General features: G+C 37.0%; 1 protein-coding gene across 12 annotated transcripts in view; it reads left to right on the forward strand.

Moving 5' to 3' along the window:
• Positions 1 to 21892, forward strand: part of LOC117345129 (rootletin-like) — a 108196-nt gene extending 86304 nt beyond the window's left edge. For 9 of the 12 annotated variants that reach the window (XM_033908095.1, XM_033908096.1, XM_033908099.1 and 6 more), the window contains 18 exons: positions 300 to 469; positions 1721 to 1900; positions 2256 to 2452; positions 2696 to 2871; positions 3020 to 3205; positions 3637 to 3881; positions 4101 to 4533; positions 4721 to 4947; positions 5076 to 5196; positions 10923 to 11086; positions 12569 to 12748; positions 14245 to 14385; positions 14610 to 14879; positions 15217 to 15417; positions 16381 to 16550; positions 17129 to 17161; positions 19406 to 19547; positions 19853 to 21892. In XM_033908095.1, the coding sequence (XP_033763986.1) occupies positions 300 to 469; positions 1721 to 1900; positions 2256 to 2452; positions 2696 to 2871; positions 3020 to 3205; positions 3637 to 3881; positions 4101 to 4533; positions 4721 to 4947; positions 5076 to 5196; positions 10923 to 11086; positions 12569 to 12748; positions 14245 to 14385; positions 14610 to 14879; positions 15217 to 15417; positions 16381 to 16550; positions 17129 to 17161; positions 19406 to 19547; positions 19853 to 20197 (3581 nt within the window). In that variant the 3' untranslated portion in view covers positions 20198 to 21892. The remainder of the gene's footprint in view (positions 1 to 299; positions 470 to 1720; positions 1901 to 2255; positions 2453 to 2695; positions 2872 to 3019; positions 3206 to 3636; positions 3882 to 4100; positions 4534 to 4720; positions 4948 to 5075; positions 5197 to 10922; positions 11087 to 12568; positions 12749 to 14244; positions 14386 to 14609; positions 14880 to 15216; positions 15418 to 16380; positions 16551 to 17128; positions 17162 to 19405; positions 19548 to 19852) is intronic. The other 3 variants (XM_033908097.1, XM_033908107.1, XM_033908100.1) reach the window with 1 other exon arrangement.
• The last annotated feature ends 782 nt before the right edge of the window (positions 21893 to 22674 follow it).

Raw genomic sequence — 22674 nt, forward strand, 5'->3', positions numbered from 1 at the left:
ACACCTCGTATTCGTTTCCTTTACAAATTTCTCTTGAAAAATCAACAACACAATTTTTGCTGAACAAGTAGAGGCAGTGTAATAATGCTGTACCATTATAACGTTTCAATTATTTTTTTTTTTTTTTGGTTTTTATTTCTACTATAATTGTATACAAATTATATAATGTTCATACTAATAAGCACTCTGTTCTATTATATCTATAACATATACAGCTTACACAGTAATGTAGGGATCGTATTAAACCTTATACATCTTGCAAATAAAACAACTCAGAACTATGTACCAAATATTTGTAGCTGAGATAAACCGCCTGATGAAGGAGAAGGAGGCTGACATTGAGAAGTTTGAGCATCAGAAGGAGGAACTGAACAAACGTCTGTCTCAGTTGGAGCGTGACATGCAGATGGCACTCACTCAGGAGAAACAGACCCACGAGGAGGATGTAGAGAGGCTCACACGGGAGAGGGTAGGTGTTTACCACACGGGAGAGGGTAGGTGTTTACCACACGGGAGAGGGTAGGTGTTTACCACACGGGAGAGGGTAGGTGTTTACTACACGGGAGAGGGTAGGTGTTTACTACACGGGAAAGGGTAGGTGTTTACCACACGGGAGAGGGTAGGTGTTTACTACACGGGAGAGGGTAGGTGTTTACCACACGGGAGAGGGTAGGTGTTTACCACACGGGAGAGGGTAGGTGTTTACCACACAGGAGAGGGTAGGTGTTTACCACACGGGAGAGGGTAGGTGTTTGCCACACGGGAGAGGGTAGGTGTTTACCACATGGGAGAGGGTAGGTGTTTACCACATGGGAGAGGGTAGGTGTTTACCACACAGGAGAGGGTAGGTGTTTACCACACGGGAGAGGGTAGGTGTTTACCACACGGGAGAGGGTAGGTGTTTGCCACACGGGAGAGGGTAGGTGTTTACTACACGGGAGAGGGTAGGTGTTTACCACACGGGAGAGGGTAGGTGTTTGCCACACGGGAGAGGGTAGGTGTTTACCACACGGGAGAGGGAAGGTGTTTACCACATGGGAGAGGGTAGGTGTTTACCACACGGGAGAGGGTAGGTGTTTACCACACGGGAGAGGGTAGGTGTTTACCACACGGGAGAGGGTAGGTGTTTTCCACACGGGAGAGGGTAGGTGTTTACCACATGGGAGAGGGTAGGTGTTAACCACACGGGAGAGGGTAGGTGTTTACTACACGGGAGAGGGTAGGTGTTTACCACACGGGAGAGGGTAGGTGTTTGCCACACGGGAGAGGGTAGGTGTTTACCACATGGGAGAGGGTAGGTGTTTACCACAAGGGAGAAGGTAGGTGTTTACCACACAGGAGAGGGTAGGTGTTTACCACACGGGAGAGGGTAGGTGTTGATCACACAGGAGAGGGAAGGTCTTTACCACACGGGAGAGGGTAGGTGTTTACCACACGGGAGAGGGTAGGTGTTTACTACACGTGAGAGGGTAGGTGTTTACCACACGTGAGAGGGTAGGTGTTTACCACACAGGAGAGGGTAGGTGTTTACCACAAGTTAAAATCTTTGTAATCTGAGAACTGAAATCATCATTCAACCCAGGTTTTGAAATCATCATTTTTACTTATCTGAATGATTTCTGTGCATTAATATATCATAAGCATGATATCAATTAAAATAAACAGGAAAAATTTAAAGTATGGATTTGTAAGCTAAATGGCCACTGTTATGGTTGTACAGGAAGTGCAGCGACAGGAGTACGAAAATGAGCGTGACGAGCTTCTCCACCAAAACGCCATGGAGAAGGAGGACCATGTGATGAGAAGTGACAGAGAACGCGAGGAACTACAGGAGGAACTGGCCAACCTACAGAGGGACCGAGACAACTCCCTCCTCATGGCCGAGAATGACAAGCAGCAGGTGAGTACAGTTTCAGTTTTACGTTATTGCATGTAAGGTCATTAATTACGATGCCATCTTGCACTGATGTTGCATAAAGGCAATAGATGGTTAGTACTGGGTAGCATGTAATATTTCCTTGTTTCCTGTACAAAATGATATGATCTTTTAGATTGTATGTTAGAGTGAAATTTGATTTTTTTTTTTTTCATAGATTTTTCCAAATAAAAAGCACAAAACTTTTATCAGTTAAAAATGAAATAATTTTAAGATGTGTCTAGCAGTGTATTTTAAGTATTTGTTTCTCTGCTGTTCTGATAAAATTTTGTTTTAAAATTTTAAAGATGAATTATTTTACGTCATATTTCTGTCGTAGACAATGTCATTGTTGGAACAAGAGAAGAGCACACTGGCAGAAAAGAACAACAACCTCAACATGGACTTGGCCGCAGCTAATGTGGAGTACGAGCGTCTGAAGCGCGAACACCAATCCCGACAGGAACAGGACCGTACTAACATCAACGCCCTCAACTGTGAGCTGAAGAACTTCAGGTCACAATTCGAGGAGAAGTGGTAAGATTTTTAAATACTACAAATACTACAAGGTCCATTTTCCTTTTGTTTTATTCATGAGAAGTCCTTTATAGGAAACACTGAAATTTTCACTCATTTTCCATACTATAGATTTTATCTAATGCTGAGTAAATCATTTGATCTTATTGAAATGGAGTAAAAATGAAAATGTATTCAATGGCACAAAATGGTTCGGAGAAGCAAATTTTTTACTGATCTGCTGAATTAATGTGTTTTGTTTAGCGAATGCCATGAGAAGGAAGTGAAGGATCTGAACAATGCTATCCGTGACTTGGACCGCCAGAGAGAGGCTGCTCAGGGCGAGGTTGCAGAGTTGAAGACTCAGCTTAAACTGGTTGAGGAAAATCGTGACAACATCCGCAGGGACCTCATTGACGCTAACAGGAAGATCAGAGAAGGTGGGAGTCCTTATCAGTCTGGTTTGAATTTTAAGCAAAACCATGACCAATAAATTTATATTGTAATAGAAAAATCAAGCACTGAAATTCTTTGAAATACTTTTTGACCTCTGTGTACAACCTTTAACCTTGAGATGACCTTTTACAGCTGATGAGATCCGTGAACTGATGAGGAAGGACATGGTCGAGCTGAAGAGGAACATGAACGACGAGATCCGGGAGAAGGACACAATTTCCAAGACGGCTGAAGATCTGAGGGCCACTGTGAAGAAGAGTGAATGTGATAAGATTGAGCTGAACAGGTCTCTATGTGACCAGAGACAGAGGGGAGCAGGTAACATCAAAAATACTCTGTCATCATGCTCTGAATCGTAGCCTCGATTTTGTTTTCCTCTTTTACCCTTGAATGAAAAGTTGATTTTAATTTAACTTAATAGATTGATTTTTTAAGTTTTCAAAAATTTGTCTGGTTCCTCTTGTAAGTGAAATTGAAACGAAAAAGTAAAATGAAAGACAGAAGTTAAAGTAGTAAATTAAAACATTTAAAGTGGGGTACTCACTACAAAATCAATTAAAAATATCAGTTTTTTCACAATCATTTCATTGACTAGTACATTGAAGAAAATCGAGTTTTACATGTTATTTGTAAAATAGAAGATGATCCAGTTGTAAAAAAACATTACGTGGGCTTCTTGAAAAGGTGATGATTTATGTATGATGTCATCATTCAGAATCTGTTTTATAGTGGTGCCTGATGTGTTGTAGTTTTGGAGGAACAGAAGGCTGTAGTCCAGAAGGAGGCTGGTGACTTGCGTGCCAGTCTGCGTGAGGTTGAGCGTGCTCGTTTGGAGGCTCGTCGTGAGCTTCAGGATCTACGTCGCCAGATCAAGATGTTGGACGGCGAGAGAAACAAACTAGGAAACGAGGTGTCTGATCTCCAAGTCAGAGTCGCTCGTGATGAGGAGAAGGAGGAGGAGTCTCGCAGACATTCGTTTGACCTCAAACAGAAGGTAGGTCAAACTCACAGAAATAAAGCATTCTGGTAACATGGTAATCTGTGTTAATCTCATACTGGAAAACTTTTGGATGGAAGGGAATGTGCTGTTTCTACCAGACATGTTTGGAAGAATAAGATATGAAATAACTGGCACAAAAATTTGTATTCGCAATTTATGTTTTCTGAGTGTTTCCAGCTGGTGTTGTGTACTTATACAAGTGTTTATGTTCAGGTGGTCGAGACAGAAGCCAGTAGGGACGCTCTCCGTAAGGAGTTGGCCAACCTCCAGCGTAAGATGGGCGAGCTGGTGGATGAGACTCACCTGAAAGAAAAGGATTACCAAATGGCCTTGGAGGACTGTCGCCGCTCAGAAAAGAAACTTGAAGACCGTGCACATAACCTGGAAATCACTCTTGAACAAGCCAATGCTGATGAAGCTGAGCTGAAACTGAGGCTTAGTGGTGCTGAAGGTCGTGTCAATGCCCTTGAGGGAACCTTGGCAAGGCTGGAAGGAGCTAAGCGTGATGTGGAGTTCAAGCTCAGCAGCATTGTTTCTAGTTTGCGTAGGACAATTGGATTCCGTCAAGAAATGCCACGTGCACGCAGCCCAACCAGGTCTCGTACACCTAGCCCCCGCAGGTCCCGACCCAACTCACCCACCAAAGGTAGGTAACTCTTGTTTAGGAGTGGACAATAGAAAATGATCTTGCTTTGTGATAAACTTGTTGATTGTCGCTGCATCTCATGAAACAATTATAATGATCAAATTTTTATGGCAATATTAGCATTGTGATACTCTGGTGAGCATACACAGGCTGCAGCTACTATAGTGATGGTAACTATCTGTTGTAGGTTTTGAGAACACATTTGCCACCACTACAGATGGAAGAGGCAGTCCGATCCCCAGGACTGGATCCCCAGAACGCATGGGCAGCCCGACCCGCATGGGCTCCCGTGGGGCCTCACCTATGAGGCTGGAGTACTCCCGTGAGGTGGCTCCACTGGATGTGGATCCTGAGGCAGTTAGGATGGCCCTAAGGGACTTTGTCCAGCAGCTAGCCGGAGCAGAGCGAGAGAGGGTATGTACAATTCTCCAAGTCCAGCTTAAGAAAGCCAATTCAGTGCTTATTCATTAATTTAAAAGAAACAAGATATTGGTAAGTGTTATTTGTAAGCTGTCTCTTAACCTGCTGGTTATACATTACAGGATGATGCCATCCAACAGAACCGCTCACTCGCTACCCAGCTGAGGGAGATGGAAGAGGAACGTGACAGGATTCAGACCAGGCATCAGCAGCTCCAGAAATCTCTAGGAGAGGTTGAAGAAGGTAGATAACTCTTTATAAAATATATCACAACTCACTTCATCACCATTATCATCATCATTTATTATTCACTGATCTCTAAAAACAAATGTATCAAAGGAGATAAAATGTTCTGATTAGTACGTCTTAGACTTAATATAAAAATGTAATTATAATTGTTCAAATATCAACACCCTTTTTGATTAGAATGATAATTGATTTTGATCTAATGATTGTAATTTCTCAGTTTGATCAGTGAATATTTCATGATTGGCTCAAGCTTGTAACTGCATCTGAAGGACCTGTTACTTTATTTTATCCTGCAACTGGCATCTGCATTGTCAGAATACGCCCAACACTCATATTTTTGCTGTATTTGGCAGTGATGGAAAACAGCTGTATTTTAGAATCTTTGCATGTGCGGCAATTCGACTGACCTACTTCCAAGTGAAAAACAATTAAAAGACAAATATATTTGGGAAATTGTTGATGCCGTTTCATTTAAAAATGCTAATTTTTGATGACTGTTACAGGATAAATAGAATACATAGTCAGTGCCTTAAAATATGAGCTGTATTTTAGGCTCCGGACAGGAACACTGAAGTCCTTTTTTTGCCAAGACTAGCCACTTCTGGCTTTCTTTTTGCCAAGACTAGCCACTTCTGTCTTAATTTCTTTTTGCCAAGGCTTGCCACTTTTGTCTTTCTTTACCCTTGCCAATTAAAATTTAGCTTAAATTTGAAGACACTGACCAGATATTGTCTGTGTAGTGTTACCTTGTTAATTACTGGGTACATTGCTGGTCATTAAACACATCTGTTGATTACTTTGTTGTCCGTCAGGCAGTGTTAGATATTGTGTGTGGGAACTTGACCGTGTAACTATACGAGGTAACTATAATAGATAACAGCCTAGCTATGTGATAAATAAGTATATTGGTTAACCCTGGTGACTATACCTTGGGCTAGGGTCTCATTCTGATATTATTAGTCGGCCTCGTCTAACTGACTTACTGCTCTGATGTAAACAGATAATTTTGTCACTGTTTCCGTTATTGGAGTATCCTGCATCATCGAAAGAATAAGATATTTTCACTTTTTGGTAAAAGAGATCATAAAAGATTTGATGAAACCGGTTTTAAAACAGTGGAAAGACTTTTATTAATAGAATCCGTTGTTTTGATGATGAACATTGAGATACTACCCACATGTAATGAAACAAAGAAAAGACCAACATAATCTGTATCCTGTCTCCCCTTAAAATGAAGGGAGATGTGTCTTCTTCTTCTTCTAACCATTTCTTGTCCCGGCCATATCTGAACTCCTAACCATTGAAGATAATTTGATAAAAATTGCAGTATACTTGCATCACCTAAAGCTGGTGTACAATGCACTGCCATTAGGTCACTGTGACCTTGATCTCAAGGTTATCGGTAGAACAAGTGCAATTTTTTCCAATGATTTCTTGTCCAGGTAATATTTTTAAATTGTTACAAATATCTTAATGAAATATGCTGCATACATAATTACTCTCTTACGTATTGACTAATAAAGGGTGACATTTAACTAAAACAAACCTCTGGTTACTAGGTATAATTTAACAAAATTAGCATGATTGACTCAAATATTTCAGATTTTTAAAAATGATTTTAAAATGGTCAAGGAATTATTTCCAAACAATTTCTAGTAATTGTTTGTGGGTGAATAGTTGTATACTTTATTAGATAACTGGGATAGGTAGTTGTTCTATTTGTTGCAAATAATGATTAAAAGCTTGAGCCACCCATATCACTAACATACATCCTTCATGTATCTAACATTACCCCATGGTGGACCTGTTCTCTAAACATATGACTGTATCATTTTAATATTTTCACATTCATCAACATTCTCTGTATAAGATAAAAACTTCACATCATTTGAAATATTGATTATGTGTGTTTCTTTATCAGTTTTTAAAAATTTTATAGAAAAAATAGGAAAGGATGTTCATATTTTGCCTGAATATGATTTTAACATGTAGTTGAAAGGGAGATAACTCTTGCTATTTCATTATCAGATAGATTTATAACACCTACATGTAGACTCCAGTAAGTACGTGTGATAAACAATATACTGAGGTAATAAGATCTTTTATTTATACTGCACTTCCTTTGAACTGCCCCGGAATGACAGGGTCAACGGTTTGCACTCTTCATGGGTGCTAAGTTACGATGTGTTGGAAAGTGGGTTGATAATTCCATACAAACAATCTATTGTCCTTTTACCTCTCAATAATACCTTGATATTAGCCATAACTGTTTAAATGTGATCTATTGATCTTGTTTTAAATGTCACATATGTACTTTTACTTACATCTTTTGAAAAAGATAACGATCAGATGAAAACGTTTAATCTCGAGTTTTCAAAATTCATCATTATACAAATATATTCCACTCGGTAATAATGATAATGTATGATTTAATAAGCTGAGAGTTAGGTTGATATTGGGAGATGTTATTGGCCATTAGAACTGATTCTGTGTCCCGATACACATGCTTGTCTAACGGGAACTGATAGTGGGCTAATTTACTGACAATCTATACACTGGCTACGACCAATATGTTTAAGTCCCAAATGACCACCAACATATCCTGACCATTATGGACAGAAGGGTGGCAGCCCTTTATGACTAGATTGAAGGATAGTGTGATTTTAACCCTTTCACCCCTACTGACCGTATTGGACTTCAAATGATGAATGAATGGCTGAGTCCACTAACATTTCTTAGGGTTGAAAGGGTTAAGGACTTAACAAGTGACTCATCATCAAGTCAGCTTGCATTGTTTGAAGTTTATAATTACAAGGCTCATGATACATCCTGTGTAATTTGAAATATCTCAGCGTAACTTCAGTACAAACTTTTTTTTTGCTCTATATTTTGATAAATTGATTTGTAACAACATAAATGGTTCAGAAGGAATTATAGAGAGGACATAAACTATGACAATAAACTATTCAAGTATGATTTACAATCGATAATCAAAGTTTGTAATTGGATATGACATTTCTAAATAGATATATGAGCCGAAAATTAGAAGAATAAATAATAATTTGTATGATAATGTTAGGTAGTGGTTGGCCTGTAGGTTTTTATTTATGACATGTTGTGACAGGGTCAGAATGAGGAGACGGTAATACTACCCGGGTATTTCTGCTCGGTAGATAATGTTAGCAAAAAAACCTATCAGTGAAATCTTCTTCGAAGACTAAAAGTTTTTAAAGGTAAATTTCTACTGCTGATATCTACAGCTGATTATAGATTTAAATTGGAAACTTTGAATTCGGAAAAGATATAAATTTGAACTTTATGTCGATCTGGAAAAGAAATGTTGAGACTAAAACAGAGGTTTTTAATTTGAGAAGATTTATGACACAGCTAATGGATTTTGGTACCAGACACTTTTATGCTCTGTATAATGAGATCTTCATAACATGTAAAAGCTTGTAAATGTTAGATTGAATGAAATGTTATAATACATTGATTCACCTGGTTTATGACCTAGGGACAGTTTTAAAGGACTTTTGGGTTATATAGGCCGGGCTTCCCAGTCAGGGTTAGGACTGTATATATCAACATTTACAAGATCGTGAATAGCTGAATTGAAACCCGGAGCATTTAATTGCGTTTGAAATACACAGACATGTTAGAACTATTGACAATGCTACAGTAGATGTACGCTCAATAGCATTAAATGTCCCAGCCCCTATAATTCTGTACACAAACGCTGGACAAAAGTCCCGGAATGAAAAACTTTCCGCCAAACCAAATTGTGGACTAGATACATGGTAAGATACGATCTGTAGGTCACATGATAAATGGCCAACTAATCAGATTTTTTGTCGGCACTACATGCTGGCCGCAGTGTTTACTGTGAGATACTTGATCCTATTTTTATCTATACAACTGTGAGATTAGGTAAAGCTCGTCTTTTATTGGGGCTTAAGACTTCTAGATAGGTGTATCAGATATGTGTATTCCCTCGCACCACACCGACTTGTCATAACCCGTAAAAAAAATTCTTGTCAGCAATCAATATCTCAGGTGTGGGGAGTGATTGAGTGTGGCAGATTTGTCCGTGTCACGCTGTGTACAATCCAGCGAGCCTGTCAGCATGTGTGTAGGAACTGTAGCGGCTATCTATCCAGGAACTTAGAAACTCCGAGTGGGGGGATACGCCCACTTTTTAACAACACCCCACACTGGGGCCCCCTGCCCTCTGGTGTTCTGTCATCAGATTTTGAGCACTTTCATGTCCAAGTGACATCCTTTAGCTGGGATGGCTTACAGAATATATATGCCACCAGCTAACTTGTGTTCGAAGCAGAGGAAGACATCGTGTGATGTGATATGTCTGTCGGCTACCCCTTCTCTATCCTCCTACATACTCGACAACAGTGACAATGGTTAGTTAGAGATTCTACCTGAGTGAGAAGCACTGATGTTACTTTGAGTGTGTCATTGTTCAGCACTGGAATAGTGAAAGTTACTACTGGAACTAGTGCCCGAGTACAGTGCATACACATGTACGTAGGATGGTACTCGTCAGAGAATGCCACTTGTCAGCGAATGCTCAGGACATAATCCTGTTAAACTTCTCAACTATAAAGGGTGCATTGTGTATTCAGACACAGGACTAAATCTAATAGGCTTAATTAGCATTATCACTTCAACAGCTTATTATTGATCGCTTTATAATGGAAATCGGCAGCTGTATTGTAAAGTTTCTTTAAAGTGAAAGTAAAATTCTGTCATTTTCCTTTTCACATTGTCAGCATAATTTTTTATGTGTATACACAAGTACACAGATATATACTCTTTGGTGGCAAAGCAAATATTAGTGTTTCGTGTTCATTTAGAAAAATGTCAAGTTTTAACAAAGAATTATAGTTATATGTAATTAAAACTTCAGGTTTTTGTTAATTTTTATTTTTAGTATCAAGCATATTTTAAGTGTTAATAATATTTATTAATTAGAGTTACTGCCCTTTGATAGCTGTAGATGAGTTTTGTTTTGGAATGCCTATTATTTTTATAATTGAAGTTTTACGTTAACTCAGAAAACTTGATACGTGGAGACAAGATTTTATTACAATGTTGTACTTATGTTTCACTAGAATGTTGACAACAATTAAATGTTTTGTATAAGTACACATACCGAGTGTCCAGCCGATCGTAAACCACTGTACAGTATACCTGGCAGTAAAGATACTGTATTGTGTTTGGTCAGTACTATAGTTCTCATTGTTACTTACTGTAAAATTGTGTACACTTGTTTGACTGCAGATTAAGTTCAAATACATTCTAAAAATATTTGGTCTCAATCATATAACAGACAAACATGTACAATGTATTCAGCGACTGGTCATGTTCTACTTAAATGTCAAACATTTTGTGATAACTCTGTGTCTGGCTTTAAAGCACTTGACGGAGGATAAATAAAAGGTTTAAAACTTCAGGCTTCTACAGTTCATTACTTTTCTCTAATCTACAAATTTTCCACATAACAAATCAAATTGTGATGTTTTCATCTTCAGAATTAATTACTTGAACATTTCTTAAATGGGATATAAAAATATAGGGTAGTTTAATTAAGTAACAAAATCTAAGCTGTAAGTTTTATTAAGTGATACTCCTCAGTAATTTACAAGTTTTGGTGGTTTAAAATAAAAGGTAAGCTATACTAATTAATTGTACTATTTTCTGTCTAGACAAGCGTGGAATCGATGGACGTCTTGCCAGTGCCCAGACTGCCCTCATGCTGCAGGAGGAGACAATCCGTCGTAATGAGCGCGACAGGAAGACAATGTCCGACAAGATTCTTGCCTTGGAGCGTACTGTGGCAGCAAATGAGACTGAAAAGAGGCAGCAGCAGGTAACTTGATTAGGTTAATTGATTATCTGGTAAACTTTATTGTTAATAAGTCATACGGTCAACCTTATTCAAAGTCAGAAATATTATTTTTAAAACTATTAGGTAATCAATTCATCACATGTCAGGTCTCTTAAAATATTGATAATATAATTTATTTTAGAAAAATTAGAAATATTTGTGAACACTTTCACTGAAGGTAAACAGTTTCATGAACAAAATTTTCAATAATAGACAATTCTTCCTGTGTTTATTTACCTATGATTTACCTGTGGTGTAGCCATAGTTTACCTCTGATTTACCTTGGATTTACCTATGGTTTATCTATGGTTTACATGGGACTTTGCTATAGCTTACCCATTGTTTACCTGGGAGTTACCTATGGTTTAGCCATTGTTTACCTCTAATTTATCCATAGCTTACCTATTATTTACCTGGGATTTATCTATGGTTAAGCTGTGGTTTCCTATGATTTATCTATAGCTTAGCTGTGGTTTACCTGGATCTGACTAGAAACAGATGGTTATAGCGTTATTTGGTACCTTCCTCATCAATTATTGACGACTAGATTTACATGTCGGCATGCTGGCACTAATCAATAGAGCTCCACCTGTGTGTACGGCCGGGTGTAACTCCGAGCTTATACAACACATTACCCTGTCATCAGACCTGTGTATAATGGCCTGGAGCTTTTGATCCCTTGTTTAGATGTCATACTGAGTCGGAACACATATTCATTGATTTATATAATGTGGCTAGATTGGGTCATTAGAGGCAATGCTTTCACTCCAATGTGTATTGGAAAGCATATTATGATAAGGAGCTTTCCAATTATTTATTTCTTTGAAATCTGTACTCCATAAAATTTATGTTAGAGATTTGTAATTGCTGGGGTTTGGCCACGTATTTATTTTTGTAACGATCGACTTTTATCACCTTCCTGTATTTGTGTGAAATAAAGAAACTTTGGCTTGATGTACTCGGATTAATTAGTAATTATTTAATCAATCCTTTATTAATTGAAATTTATTGAATATATTTATTTAGTTTAATATGGTTACATAGCCACCAGATTGCTATGTATTTACCTTGGGTATATTCAATAATGATTCAGTTGATAAATGATTAATAAAATAATTACTAATTAATCTACTCTGGGTTACTGTCTATAATTAGAGGTATACACTATAGTGCGACAGTTATAACAAAATATATTATCATAGGGACCAGAGTATGACGGGGGGGGGGGGATGCTTTAATCTTCTATCAATCCATATTGTTTGGCTAATTAGTGTGAGGTTATATTTAGTTTTTGAGTCTATCTTTGACTATCATTTACAAAACCTGATTTATAAAATATATTGTGAGCGAGTACCCTGTGACTCGATCCATTTAATCAGCTCCGAATACTTTTAATGCTTTATTTCCAAAAGAGCAACCATCTTTAGATTATTTCTAAGTTTGATTGACCCTTTGACCTTTCAGGAGAAACTTGCCAAGATGAAGCAGACTGAGGGTAAGCTTGAGGATGACAAGAAGGGAGTGAGGATGGCACTGGACGAGGCCGAGAACAGATGTACCAAACTGGAACTGTCCCGTCGCTCACTGGAGGGTGAACTCCAACGCTTCAAACTCGTCATGAATGATAAGGAAACAGAGAACCAGGTAGGGAACTATGTTCTGGGACCAGGAAATGCATTGTGTAACTCTGGCATTGATATGCTCATCTCCAAGAAGTGAGAAAGAAATACGAAGAGATAAAAGTTCCTTAAAAAGTCTTCTTGAAGAAGCACCTATATGATCACATGAACCAGTCTAAAAGAGAACAAAGGCCAGTCCATTGTGATAATATAGGGATGTGAGGTTGCAATTGACACTTCACCTTCACTTTTACAGTTAATAGTAGTATAAAACATATTGTAATTCTCTAGGGGAGATAACTTTGGGAAGTCTTAATCAAGCCAGTGATGAATAAATAATGAGATAGATTTCATTAGAGGTCGGCTCACATTGATGAGGGCTTGGCCATATGTTTCTCAAACAGAAAGACAGTATAGTTGTATTTCTTGGGAGTTACACTGTAGCATGAAGTTGGTTTCTTTCACCGGGCTGTTTCATTGTGTTCAGATAGAAAATTTAAGATTGTGGTTGTTCAGAGCTTGAAGAATATAGAGGATAAAATAGAAATATATGAAAGCTGATTCAAAATTTTCATCAAGTCTTTTGGAAGAAGTTGATCCTTATCATAACAGTAATTCTTTATTATACAATTATTTATTATATTTTTTTCTAACTGAGAAATAGAAATGAACAAAATGCGACAGGATAGTCAAAATTCTGACAACCAGTCCGTAGTAACACAGAAATCAGATAAAAACTCTGTAAATGGGACAAGCTATCAAAATAATGGATCAGTCAGGATACGCCAGGAGGATAATGTTAATGGGGAAAGGTGTGGACTAGAAAATACAGGTAGTGACCGATCATCTTCAGTATCATCTAGAAAGTCATCGTACATTGACATGTACAAGACACACATGGAAAGTCAGAACAAAACAGTGGACATTGTAGAAAAGGCACAAATAGATTCAAACATAAAGGAGAAACGACAGGAAGTGGTAGATAAGAATTCAAATGTGCCGGGAAAATCTGAGAAAAAGCAGAAAGTGAAACAGCCCATGTTGGATATTATGTTTAAACACCTCGGAAAGGATAAGTTTCAAATGATTTTAGTTGATAGTGAGGAAAAATCATTCACAGAAAGTAAAGTTGTGAAGGTGAGGAAAGAATTTTCACTGTCAAATATTAAATGATTTATCATTTATTATGAATCATTTGCCATTGAGGAAGTGGGGATATCGATCACTGTTCTGCTCTAGTATAAGCTACATACTAGTACTGGGGAGTTAACCAAGCACTCTGGGGTGTAACATTTTCTTTATGTCTGTGCATCTCGTTATGTAAGCCATCTTCATTAAGCTTTCCTCAATTACGTACTTAATTAATGCGTCGGTGTATACCAGCCATATCAACTTTACCACTTAAATGAAAAAGGTTGGAGCATGATTTCAGCTTCATTTCTACCTAAGAATTATTAACAGGAAATATATACTATGTTAGCTGTATATCTCATTTTAATTTTGTGTTTTTTTAAATCCAAGGTTCTACAAGACCGTGTGGATGGCCTTGTGAAACAGGTACAGGATCTCGACTCCAAGTCCCAGTCCCTTCAGCTTACGATTGACCGCCTCAGTCTGGCCCTCGCCAAGGTGGAGGAGGAGGAGAACTCTCAGAAGGACAAGGTATAACTAATGTTCCCTGAGTTTATATTGTACATTTAATTATCATGTTTTAAACATATATTTGTACAATGTCAGGAAAAATTATGATGAAAATAAGTCTGCATTGTGGATTTGTCATAAGGAGGCACATCACATCAGTATTGATGTTTTATCTCAGAGAGCAAACCCTGAACATGTACCGATTCACACCAATCATATTTTGATAATTCTGTTTTGGGGTTTAGGTCCAGGCCTTGAACATGACTCTGTCGGACACTAATGCCACCATCAGTGAACTTCAGGAGCGCATTTCACAGCTGCAGCGTGCATTGACAAGCAGTGAGCATGACCGTCGCGTTCTTCAGGAGAGACTTGACACGACCAGGTCGGGATTGAATGAGGCCAAGAAGCAGAACCACAACCTTATGGAGCGCTGTCAGACCATGCAGAATGATGTCTCTGACACAGAGGTCAGGAGGTCAGAGGTTGAAGGTCAACTTAGGCAGTCACACACGGTAAGCTTGGGGTACCATGATTTTTTAAGTGGCACTTAAAAATATACGAGTTAAAAAATACGAGAAGTTGATTAAGTTTGTACCTGAAATTTGTACATTTTGTCTTAAGCATATCTTTATACTTGTTAATACATTTATGTCCTGTAAGAAATACCCTCTTTATCAAATTATTTCATCTGAAAATAAAGAAACAACCAATAATTTATCTTTGCCACAATATCTGTTCTTGAATAAATAGTCGGGGGGAAATGTGTTCTATATTCACTGAAATGAAATATTTTAAAGACCATTTACACTGTAGCCTAGTAACATCCCATGTATGTATTATCTATTGTAGATGCTTGTTCAGAGACAGGAAGCTGAGCAGGAACTCAACCAGGCCATACAGAAGATCCAGCTAGAGAAACAGAGCCTGCACGAACGTGTTCAGACTTTGTCTCGACAGCTAGGCTCGATCGAGAACGAAAAGCGTGAGATCGAACGATCCCAGATCAGATTGGAGAAGGACAAGTCTGCCCTGAAGAAAACATTGGATAAGGTAAGTTAATGTCTTATCTATTGAATGATAGTTGTCTGAGGTAGTGGAGTGTGTAGATTAGGTCAACTAATGTCAAGGTCAAATCAATGGAATGATAGTTGTCTGAGGTAGTGGAGTGTTAGTTTATAGGTCAACTAATGTCAAGGTCAAATCAATGGAATGATAGTTGTCCGAGGTAGTGGAGTGTGTAGATTAGGTCAACTAATGTCAAGGTCAAATCAATGGAATGATAGTTGTCTGAGGTAGTGGAGTGTTAGATTAGGTCAACTAATGTCAAGGTCAAATCAATGGAATGATAGTTGTCTGAGGTAGTGGAGTGTTAGATTAGGTCAACTAATGTCAAGGTCAAATCAATGGAATGATAGCTGTCTGAGGTAGTGGAGTGTGTAGATTAGGTCAACTAATGTCAAGGACACATCAATGAATAATATTGTTTTAGGTAAAAGTCAAGGTCACTGATAAGAAAAATAAAATGTTTTTGGGATAACAGTATTATTTATTGATTAATTATGATTATATAGTCAAGAATTCCAGAGTAAAAATGAATTACTTACAGATCAAAAATGTTTTAAAGTGAATGTAAAATGAGATGAATGCTTAGTTATTAAAAATTTTTCATTTTTTTTATCACATTTTGTTCCCTAAAGTATGGTACCTATGTCAATAAATAAACTAGGTAATATTACATATCATGTATCTTCCACGTTATTACTTTTCTGCAAGAAATGTCAGAAAGTCATTCTCTTTTGTTCAAACAATGTTAAACTGTTATTTGCTCACAGGAGATGGAATTGAATGTAAGTATATATCTAGCCAGGGAAGATTGATACGTAGATATAGGCTCTACACATCACTTGCTTGGCATTAAATGGCTGAAATATATTTTTTTTTTAAATGAATTATAAGGTCTTGTATGCTGATGAAATGTGTCATGGTGTCATGCTTGGCTGATTTTTGTGCCAGGTTGAGCGTGAAAAGCTGAGGTCGGATGAAATAGCCAGTAAGACCGCCTATGAACGTACCAGTCTCGATCGCACACTAGAGAAGTTGGACGAGGATAACATCGACATGCAGAAACAGTGCCAGCAACTTCAGGCCCAGCTGGCTGAGGCTGAACAACAGCATGCCCAGAGGTAAGGGGCACAACTCTTCAGAGGGGAGATAACTCCCATCAAGTGCTCTTTCTTCTGGAATATTTATGTCTGTTTTAGTAAAAGCACATAAACATTATTTATTTATTTCTATTTTTTTTTTTTTTTTTTGTAGTTTGATGTGTGTTAATTTATTGGTTATACTCAACTTCAGAGTTTTAATGCTAGTCTAAATCAATATTTGTTGATGGTTTAAAAGATTACTGATACACTGTACGTAGTACTTTTGATATGGAACGTGATTAAAAAAATAGAATTTTTATCAAATCATATCATAAAACAAAAAAAGAAACTGTTATCAATATAATTTGATTGGTAGTGGTTTTAATTGGGATTTTTTTTATATATGTTGTTTGATTATTTTCCTTTTGGTTGATTTTAAATCCTTTTTGCAATTAAATAATAAGATAAGATGTGATTGACAAACATGAAAGAACTCACAGTTGTTAGTTTTAATGACTATTTCATATGAAATTTTTATGACAGTTTTACTTTCTTAGTGCGATTGTGTAGTTTATTCTGTGTGGTGAATGCGCCATTTTCCTTGTTTTACTAATCAGACTTAACGCTGTACACCAGTCACATATACAAAGGTGTGTATAAGGAGCTGCCACCCCTATTATACACAATAAACCAGACCAGGACAATTAACGCTGGTCATTCTATTGTGAACTTTGAGGGTGGTCAGGCTGTAACTCTAATATTGTGCTTACCTACCTCAACCCTGTCAAGCATTATTCATTTCTTAATGTTTGTAGGAATAGTATTTCTGAAATTTTAGCGTGATATTTTTAAGATGGTCGAACTTTTGTTGATGTAGAGTGTTATCCGTGTAAGAATTTCACTCTGTACTGGTAGTTTCTATAAGATATCCAAATCTGTGTTTTAGCATCTTATCAACTTCCACAACCTATAAGTATCGGTATGTCGACCCGAAATGTCATGTAGCTTTGTTTTAGTTATTTTTATTTTCATTTTTTTTAAATCCCTTTTTTTTCAAATACGCTGTATTAGAATGACTAATAAGAAAATGAATATTGTTTGAAAACAACATTGATATCTTTCCTCGGGTATACATTGTATTAATTTTAATATTATGCTATATATTTATCCTTTACCCAACACTATAACATTGGGTAGATAGCTTTACCTATATAATCACACTTATGATTACAGACCGATAACTTTACCTATATATATATCATCACACAATAATTACAGGTAGATAATTTTACCTATATAATCACACTTCTGATTACAGACCGATAACTTTACCTATATAATCACACAATAATTACAAGTAGATAATTTTACCTATATTAGCACACTTATGATTACAGACAGATAACTTTACCTATATAATCACACTAATGATTACAGGTAGATAACTTTACCTATATAATCACACTTATGATTACAGACCGATAACTTTACCTGTATCACAGTTAAACCTATATACTAATTACAGGCACATGTATATATATATATTTACCTGTATCACAGTAAATACCTATACACCACAGACCAAATTTGTCAATGGCTTCTCAGTTTTGTAGTTAATGAATTATTCATGAATCTAGTCTATAGAAACTTTTAAATTATTATTTGAAATTTTGAAATATAAGATATTTTCAATATGGATATGACATAATAATGAAAAATAATATCCATATCCAGCATGTTCTCAAAGCATGAGTACATCAGTAGGGAAGTCATAGTCTTAATTGTACACACCCCACTAGTGTTAACTTGATATTAATGACATGTTAATTAGTTAGATATATTCATATATGCATGTACATACTGTGAATGTAGATGTGTATCAATATTAATTGGTATAAAGACATAAACATGTGTTAATACTAATTTCCTGTCTTGGATCTATCTAGTGTATAATACAAAATGAGAACATGTGTTATAAATCTTGTCATGTAAGAGTTTTGATTTTGAAGTTGAACAACTGAAAAAAAATTATGATATACTTCAATGACACTGATAATAATGCTTAAAAGCCTCAAATGAAAACTGATCATATCACACTTAATATCTAAAAATAAATCATGGAATTTGTAACAATTCTTCTGGATAGTTTTATATCCTTGTGTATGCTAATTAACTGTATCTAGCTTTTTGATACTTATTGAATTACTGACTGTTTTTCATTTATACAATTATATATTCAATGTACGTGTATGGTGGCCGTGTAGATACATGTAGTGTACCTCTATACCTACATAAGTACACAAACTGTACACCGTACTCGGTGGTTGTATGTCTACTACAGTACTGTATACTGTATTTATCCAGCAATAAGCCCACCATGCTTATTAACAGTTCAGTAAAAATTGTAATAAAATCTATTTCATTTTACTGTAATATATCCCACCCTCTACTTAAAAAGTACGGGCCCTTTTTTACAGGATAAATATGGTGCCTACCTAGTTAAACTATGCCTGAGGCCATCTATAGATATCTTATTTAAAAGCGACTCTATTCTTCCTTTTTAAATTGTTCAAAAACCTGTCATATTTGTGTATTTGGCTAGTTCTTTAGTAGCTGTAGATGTCACACGTTCAACCATTGCACGTGTGTCTGTATCCAGTAGAATGTTGATTTAAATGTCAGCGGAACTAAAATATCATACATGTTTATTTCAAAATTGCCTTGATTTTATTATCTGGAATAGCATTACTAGCCTAATAAAGGACCGATTTAGAAGTAAGACCCAGCTGGGCTGTGTTCCAGTGGTTGTTGTTAGAATCACTCCACTGTACTTTGTTGACTACTCAGTGCTGAATTTGGTGTGATACTAATAGACTAACTTTTCCACGTCCCAGACTGATCGACCTGACGACCCGTCACCGTGCCGAGACTGAGATGGAGACTGAGAGACTGAGGTCTGCCCAGCAGCAGGCCGAGAGGATGCTGGAGGCTAGAGAACGGGCCCACAGACAGAAGGTCAAAGGCTTGGAGGAGACGGTAAGTCAGTAGAGGAAAATACCCGACCTACAATGTATAAAACTTCACTCTCAAGTCCAGACTGGTTATTGAGTGAATATCGAAATATGATTTGTACCGATGTAGTAGGATTTATTTGGTTCAAAGAATAAAACTTAAAATCAAAATATAATGCTTTTAAAAGATAGTTAATCACATCATCAAAAGGAAAATTGTATTTCCACTGTAATTTATGCCTGAGTTCTATGAAGGCACATTCACGGTACATGCCAACACAATAATACTGTTAGTCATGTATTCTTACCCAATATTGATTTTACCTACAGGTGTCTACACTGAAGGACCAACTAGGTACTGAGATGCGTAAGCGCCAACAGTACATTTCACGCAGCAGCCGTACTGGTGACGAAATCCGCGACATCAGAAACATCCTCGACAGCTCCTTGTCTGCAGTCACCCGTGACCCATCTCTAGACCCCCTGCTGTTGGAGACGGAGACTCGTAAGCTGGACGACTCCATGGACTTTCGCTCCACATCACCCTATCCCTCGCGTCAGCCTGCACGTCGCCGCAGTCCCGGCCGTGTACGATACGGGGCCCAGACCTCCACCCCTCTCAGGCGGAGCCTCAGCCCTGCATCTCTTCGCAAGAAAGTCCAACAGAAACATTAATAACGCACTACTGCCTTGATCTGCCTGTAGTTATGGGTCGAGTGGGAAGCAAACAAGGACCTACTTAACAGATGTTCATTACCACGAGGGAACTATGCAACATCATTTTTTTACGAGAACATTTGAGTAAAAATTTGTTAGGATTTTTTTGTGAGTTAGAGTAAAAGAAAACAAATGTTGACTTGTGTGAAAAATATTTATATTTTCTCATTCCAAACGCTTCAGAACATTCCCATCCGAATTACCAGCATTAGATATAAGTCGGTGAGTGACAGCTGTAGAGAAGATGAACTTTTAAGAACACCAGTTTTATACTATCGAGCAAAAAGTGATTTAACAGTTATATAATCATGTAGTATTTAATGATTTAGTTAGTAATGAGAGGATGTTGTTAGAGGTATATATATTACATAATATTTATTTTATCAATAATTCACACTATTTTTAATATCATAAGTGTCCATTTTTGAATGGCAATGTGGCAATTTGTGTTTTTTTTTTTGTGTGGGGTTACAAGGTTGACATAGTGACCAAAGATTTCGGAAGTACATATATGTAGCCGAATTATCTTTGTGTTTGCTGGTGTACAAACCGAAGAAATCAAACTATATTTACTAGATTAGTACTATACATGTGTTTACTGTAAGGTATCAGTATTATTTGTACCGTTGATTGGAGTAACCAAACAATTACACTGCTGTGATATATCTATACGAGTGTGAATGTTGTTGTTGTTGTTGTTGTTGTTGATAGGTATATTAACATTCATTATTATTAACAGGAAATTGTGAGGTCCTATGGTAATTACGATTTTTTTTTAGTTTTCTCTGCAGTAAATCCGGACTAGCCCTAATTTTATGGTCGGGGTCCCCAGCTAAAAGTGTCCATTATGGAAACCAAGGAATATTAGTATATGTGATCTGATGTTACTTATATCAAAGCATTTCATTGGCCGGCTACATAATGCTGTTTGTAACATTATAGCTCATTGGTCATTTAATGTTATTGATTTTTTCTATGTTGATCTTTTAACCTGTTTGTTGACTTAAAATTTAGCCATATTTTTCATTAGTATGCATTGATTTATGCTTTAATGAACTACTAGATTTGTTACAAATGAACTTTAATTATAATTTATTGTGATAGTAAATAATTACTGGCCCTTCCTCCTAGCTGTCAACATGTTAACTGACTAAACAACAAACAAACAAGGGGTAGAAACATTTTTCTGTGATAGACATTATTTTTTCTTGATAATTTCACCCCGAATGCCACTACTGGCACATAAATGAAACGTCAGTCCATTGTTGGCGGTGATGGAGGGAGGGCGTGGCCCTTGGCCGTTGTTAGTGTGTCGGAGTAGATATTTCTGTGTTTACACATTGGGAAGACGTTTATTATTATAAGCAGCTGTGATGAGTTATCCCTCCACTTGGGGTTCATAGTCAAGTCAGTAGATATATCAGCGTCCGTCCAGACAAATTTGTATCAGTTTCTTTTTTTTTATCACCAAGCTTGTTTGTTTTGCTGTTTTGCTACAATAGATATAATTTCTACATAATGGAGGAAATCCATCAAATTTTTTTTCTTTCTAGAATTTTTATGTGGAGTCCATCACTGATCACGCTGTGAACCACACTGTCTGTATTTTATCACAAATAAATGACATGAATAAAAAGTGTGCATGCCATTGAACCCGACGAGTCTGTGTTGTGTTTCCAATACAAGACCACATGTGCCAAAAGGATTGGTTTGGGCTTTCCATATAGCAATTTGAAGCATAGGAATGAAGAAAAAAAATACCTTGCACTTTTTATTTTTCATTTTGAAGAACCCTCAAACTGTACAAATTAAGGACCCTAAATTCAACCTGAAAACGACTCTACTTGTAAAATGCCCAGAACAATCCCTGCTTGCATATTGTATTGGGCTCGTTTTTATAAACGTTGATCCTGTTTGTGAGATGTCAAAACTAAATGGAAGACAACATGAAATCAAAGTACCAACACTTTCTGTATGATTTACTTAGCCTAGGCTAAGACTGGCTCAACACTGCACAATTAGACATTATATCGCACACCCTGTGAAATACCTACATGTAATACATCTGGTGTTGGGGTCAGAGGAAACACTGACTACACCAACCAACAGTGTTAAATTAGCTTGTTAAAGTGAATCTACCATGGAATTAATGTTCACATTGAGAGGAGGAACTAAGAACCTGATGACACACATGGGCATTCAAATTAAAATCAATATCATAACCGACCAAATAAACGCACTGTGTGCTTACAAAAACGCAATGGGTGCGCATAGTACATCAATGTACAGAGAATAAAATCCCTTTCTGTGCGAGATTTTTGTGGGAAAAAAATATCATTTATGTACCTCAGTTAAAAGACTCAAGATTATGAGGCAGGTCAGAGAGTTTTTCCAATTAGCACACCTATCCTCATTTCCTGATAAAGGTGGTGGTG

The sequence above is a fragment of the Pecten maximus genome, chromosome 16 (genome assembly GCF_902652985.1).
Source record: "Pecten maximus chromosome 16, xPecMax1.1, whole genome shotgun sequence".
Lineage (NCBI taxonomy): Eukaryota > Metazoa > Mollusca > Bivalvia > Pectinida > Pectinidae > Pecten > Pecten maximus.